Below are 6,081 nucleotides of genomic sequence, written 5' to 3'. Positions count from 1 at the left end.
CTTCGTTAAAACTACTCCCAACTTCAGTTTAGGTCAGGATCCAAATTCTTCCAGTTGTTGTCTCCCATTTAAATCTTAATTTAACCGCAATGATAAGAGGACTCTAGGGCAACAGCCTCTCCAGTACCAGAGCTAACTTTGCTAACAGCAAAGATTAATCTGAGTCCTAATTTATAATAATAGAAATGTGCCAAACACAGACCTGCGGCATGAAGAGGAACCACTGCTACGAACAGAAAAACAGAGCTTAGTGCAAAATAGTATACTTTCCCTATTTTAAAATAATTTACCTGGAGATATAGCTCTGTGGAACTGATACATGTCTTCTCCAATCAGTTCTTGTGCAACCTGCTTAATCTTCCGTCGGACAGCATCTAGCTTGATTTCAGATTCATTTAATATTTCTTCCCCATTGGGAGCACTGCAATCATAAAACAGAAACTGAAAGACCATCTTTCAAAACACAAGCAAACACCTAAAAAATATGACACATTTTCTTTTACTAACCAACACATTTTCAACAACTTCAGGAAAAAAGCAAAGCCGATATCAGAATGAGAAACAGCTTCACTTTCATTGATACCTATTGCAGATCCTGAAATTCTGTAGATTCTTACCATGAAAATAATCAACGAGACACACATAGTTCTGGTTGCATGATGTTGATTCCAGACTAGAGTTTTAATTATTGCTTAAGTAAAAACAATGAGAAACACGTGCAAAAGCTTCAAAAAAGTATTCCAGAAAACTACCAGTATTTGCAGAAGTCTTTCAACCTCTTAAAAAAAATATTTCGTAATACATTACAGTATTGCAAAATACAATACATTATCTACTTCTACATGTGGGAGGTTTTTTTAGGAAGTAATTATGGACTATGCTATTCAGGAGTAGCTGAAATATCTGATTCACAACCACAATATATACTTGGCATTTAGAGTTTAGTTTATCTAATTTCCTTTACACTTCCTCCTCTCCCACCCCCAAATAATCTATATGGTATATTAGTTTACAGTCCATTTAAAGAAGTACTGATAGACTGGTCTTGAGAAAACATTTAAATGTGAACAGATTTCTGAAAGCAAAGCCACAGTAACAGGTAAAAGCAAAGGAGAGGGAAATATACAGCACAGAATGCTTCCACTCTCACAAAAACAGGAATGTCTCACAAAACAGGAATCTAAAATTATGAGTAACGAGGAGGAGTTTTCTTCTTTCCTCCACCAGTTGCCAGCTATCTAGCCCCCGCAGTGGGAGTAGCTATTGACAATCAAGGTTGCAGTGGTTACTAGAATTATCACAATTCCTCTTCGCATAAAACGACCAAGTTAAAAAGAGGGCAATCTCATAATCTCTATTTATAACTGTTACTACTATGGTAACTACAAATAGTTACTACTAAAGCAGAAATGCACTGACAGGTAACAAAAAATAAATTTGGGAAAAGGAACAGTGAGAGCTGTTATAACTGTAACATAAGACCAATGTTTGACACATACAGTAAACATTTTATTCAACAGGTTATGCAAACCTTCAAATTTTCCTATTATCCATCTATTTTGTCTGTGGCTTCCAATGGTTGCTTGAAGGCTCATGAGAATACAAAACACACAGAAGCGCAAAACTTCACATGAAAGCCTCCTAGGTTGCAGTATGTATTGAAGTAAACAGAACCCAGGTCACCTCCTCTTTGTATTGATGACCTAGGGTGGGACTGCAAAAAGCAGAATGGGCAAGCAACTGCAGAGTGAACCTGAAGGAAGGGTGCATGCTCTTCTCTCCCAGCTTGCTGAAAGCTGGAAAGCTCTCACCTGCTGTTACACGTTACTACTGTTTAATACACCAATAAAATCAACTGAGAAACCTGAACCAGTATCTTTTAATTCTCTAACTGTACTGTGCATTCATTATCTCACATCCAACTTAAAGGATGTTTATGGGAAGTAATTAAATTCCTCTCAACAGAACAATGCTGCTATTAATCACAAATACAGAGAACACTGCAGGACAGCTTCTAGGTTTCTGTGAACACTTTCGTGCTCAGTGTGACTCACCTGGTAAACCTGTGGAGCAGAAATATTGTTCTTTTGCTTTCAATAGTTATATCACGACTGAGCTTCACAAGCCGTTCATATTTATCATGCCTGGTGTCAAGCTCCAGCTGAAATGCTGCAGAGTCAATAATTACAGTAACAAGCATGGTTATCACATGTGTACAGAGTAGGGGAAGAGCAGAGAGACTGTGCTACAGTAACTGCTTACAGGCCCCAGCACCACCAGCCTGTTCCCTGGGATGCCTTTTCCCAAGGTGGGCAGCCCAGCTGCTCCTGCATGGGGCACAGCTGCGGAGGCCACTGCTGCCTACTGCCTGCCAGAGCTCCAAATTCATCATTCATACTGCTTCCGTTTAATAAGTCAGGTTTAAGTATACATCAACCCTGATGATGCTTTAAGGCGGTCCAAACAATTTTAAGGTAAAATACTTGCTTTAAGTAGTAAAATCTATTCTGCAATACTGCTGTTCAGGAAACTGACTTAAAATTTCACCCAAATTCAGCAAGACAAATTAAAAATTAAAACCCTACAATCATTAATAAGCAAGATTCACCAAACAAAACAAACAAACAAAAAAAGGCATTTGATTAAGGCACATACACTGTTAAAACGGCACCACTTAGTAAAAAGAAAGGTTGCATTTCACATCTCAACTAGACTTGTCCAAAAGTTAAGTATTTTAATATCCCTAAGAACTAGAAGTACTAAAGCAAAGGGAAATTAATTACTTTTTAAAAAGATTTATGACTTACTGATGTAAATTCTAACTAGAATGAACACAGAGAAGAGAGGATGTGTATCTGGTTATCACAGTCAAACATTATGAATGTTTCACAGATACCATTAACATTTTATAGACTATTATTCCACTAAATAAACCATTAATAGATACAATCTAACATATTTCCTGCATAACTGTCTGAGGTGTTAGTGTCCATGTGAGAAGATAGTGAAAATAAGCTAAAAGGTTACATTTTCAGAGGGTCTGAGAAGTTAATATCCTTTAGAAAAGCATAGCAGTTTGCTGGCAAGCAAAGTGTACATGAAGCTACAAAAATAACTGTACTTATTGCTTGGTTCCCCTTATTTTGTTCTGTTCTCCCCAATCTTCTCTGAAACTCTAAGTCACAAATGCTCTTATTAATCCTTCAAAACTTTCACATGTCTGATTGGTGTGTCTCTTCCAACTTCTGAGAGTCAAGTCCACCACTGAATTATCATCAAGACGAAGTTTTCCCTCAGCTCATAGTGACAGGAACTTGAGGGAGGGTGACTGGTACTTTACTTCATAGGATGCCAGATATGACATTTCCAATGACCATTTGCCAATTTCATCTACCAGGAAATTCACTATTCTGAAGACCTACAATATCAGCAATGCCCCAATCTCTTCTGGACAGTTGTGGCTTTTTAGACTTTTATATTGGATTTTAAAACCTGTTAAGGATTACTAGGAAGTGTTTTGTGACCTGAAGTAAAACACAAACAAATATGGTAATCTTGAGCCTAAAAGGATGCAACAAAACCTACAATACTGTTGGCTAAAATTGCAAAGGATTAGAGCCTGGGGAATTCTCCAGGCTAACACATCAAGACCACACAGCCCTTTCCTCTACACATTCCACTTAAATGCCTAATCTATCACTGAAAGCAAAGACTCAGACTCTATTGATTTTGCTGGCGCAGAATCAAACCGTTAAAAATGACACTTAATAGATCTTAACCTTAGAAACCAAGATACTATCTATCTATCACTGAGCTGTCATATGTAAAATGTATTAAGCCAAAAAAGGTGTAATGGAATATTCCTGGGGTTTTGGTTAATTATTATTATAGAAGACAATTTCTCAATTTTTTAGAAATCTTTGGTGCCAACAGATAACTACGTCAATTCAAGGACAACATTTTTCCAAAGAGATGAAAAAGAGCAACCTGTGTATAGCCATTTAGTTTTACACACTAAGTTGTTTAGATTCAGGCAACATACACAGAAATAGTGTGCTACTCCAGTTCACATTACACAGTTTGCTCAATTATAAGCCATATGGAGCACACCTTTTCTTAACACTTGTGCCTGACATGGAGACAAAGACCACCAGTGTCTCCGTCTGAGGCTTATAAGCACTAGTGCAACAAAAGAGTGTATCTTTGAAAAGCTGAATAAACTGTGTCCCTTACAACCTTTCTGAAATTAACCAAACTCTGCTGACTTGATCTCACGGGAAAGGAGGGAAACAAGTGTTGTTTTGAATTTGAATTAATGGGGACCTTATGATAAACTGATACGATACAGCTTTCTGCCACCAAAGGGCCCGGTCGTCTTTTGTCTGGCTGAACACTTCTTCAGTTTTCTTAGCATCAGGTTCAGCACAAGCAGGGTGGGGAGGAGGAACAGGAGGTACAATGAAAAAGGGAGCAAGTCATTAGTCAGGTCAAGCTATGTAAAATCCCACTCTCAGGACTTTATTGCACAAAAAGCAAAACATCAAGCGCTAAATGTAGGAAGCATGAGTCCAAGTAGTTTCAAGTTTCTTCGCCAGAGAAAACGGCTTTATTCTATCACTAAATACTGGCAATGTCCTAGCAATTTCTACACTACCTGTTTTTATGATCCGGCTTTCCAAATGTTTACTTACATTTAAAAGAAGTCATCAAAGGTGAAGATGGATTAACATTCTCTTTTTCCTCTCTTCTTTGACCATGTGGAAAATTGTCATGCTTTCGTTTTCTGAATCCACCCGATCCTATCAATAAAAGACACATACAAAAAAAAAATGTTTAAAAATAAAGTAGTTTTGCCAGAGCATAGGAAGCATCAAAATTCTGTCTTCATGACTGTAGACATATTTTACAGAATAGAAGAAGGTAACTGGATGAACCTTATTCCCACCTGACATAATCTTCACATTAGCATGCTACTTTTTCCACCACATTCCTAGTGAAAATTAGAAAAAATCCTACTAATTTCAACAGATTAGTGTGGTAGGAACCCAAGGGTTTTTTTTGTTTGTTTGTTTTGTTTTTGTAAGGTCCTCACACCCTTTTATGTTTCCTTTCTGTAAGGGAATGGCTGCACGAAAATCCTTGTGTGAGCAAGGGCCTTCAGGATTAGACTTCCCCCTCTCCTCCTTTTTTTTTTTTTAATTATTTTAAATACTTTATAGAAGTCATTAAAACTACAAGTTTTCCATTACTGTAATTATCTCATGGGTGTTCAGTAATCAGAAAAAGAAGCAAGGCATAATTTAAGCAGACTACCGTTATCCAGGTATGCAGGTTTATCTCCTGCAGCATAGCATCTGAGGTCCTTACACTTCGCCCATTAACCAGTCCCTTCTCTTTTCACACAGATGAAGCTCACCTTACATGTCTCTTCCTTAGCCTCTCTTTTCAAACCCTCACTCAGAACTCATCTCTTTTGGATTGTGTTTTACTTCTGATTTACACTTTGTCCTGTTTCTTCCTTTTGTCCTTCCTTCACCTAGGACTGACTCATTGTGTCATTCATGTTGCAACCATTCCCCCCTCTCACTACCTCCCCTTTTGTGACAGCTGTACATTTTGTGTTGCTAGCAGAGGCCAAAATCTGGCAAACTCTCACATACAAGCATACCTTTTTGAATATGGAGAGTTCTCTCAATTTCCTTAAAAGAAGAACAAAAGGAAGCTACTTAAAAGTTACAGAAGAACACTGGATTTTAAAATGTTTCCGTTTAATTGTTTATTATCCCAAACCAAAACCAGAAGTGGGTGTAGTTACTTTCTAAAAGAGGAAACAGAAAATCATTTTTTCCTTCTTTTCTGTCAGGACATGAGTTCAGGGTTTTGTTTTTCCTGTAGCAGCTGAAAACATTACAAACACAACCCCTGAAATAGTGCAGAGAATTAAAACTCTTTGCAGTATTCCAAAAGCCGGGAACATCATAATGACCTACAGGAAAAAATAGCCCCTCCTGAAGGGGTGGGGGGGAAGAGAGAAATAGAGAGAGAAGAGGTTCCACTGAGTAACCAACAGCTTGAATATCA

General features: G+C 37.7%; 1 protein-coding gene across 1 annotated transcript; it reads right to left on the bottom strand.

The window, feature by feature from the left end:
* Nucleotides 1-290: 290 nt before the first annotated feature.
* On the bottom strand, nucleotides 291-5,699 carry LOC104461432 (translin-associated protein X-like; the record flags this gene model as incomplete). The annotated part of the gene is made up of 4 exons (XM_010073040.1): nucleotides 291-421; nucleotides 2,055-2,169; nucleotides 4,692-4,799; nucleotides 5,669-5,699. Coding segments are annotated over 4 exons (385 nt in total), but the record flags the coding sequence as incomplete, so codon positions are not given.
* Between the last annotated feature and the right edge of the window lie 382 nt (nucleotides 5,700-6,081).

Source organism: Pterocles gutturalis, unplaced genomic scaffold (genome assembly GCF_000699245.1).
Source record: "Pterocles gutturalis isolate BGI_N339 unplaced genomic scaffold, ASM69924v1 scaffold52807, whole genome shotgun sequence".
NCBI classification, from domain to species: Eukaryota; Metazoa; Chordata; class Aves; order Pterocliformes; family Pteroclidae; genus Pterocles; species Pterocles gutturalis.
Note: the sequence above shows the minus strand (reverse complement) of the source record. Positions and strands in the feature narration are given on the sequence as shown.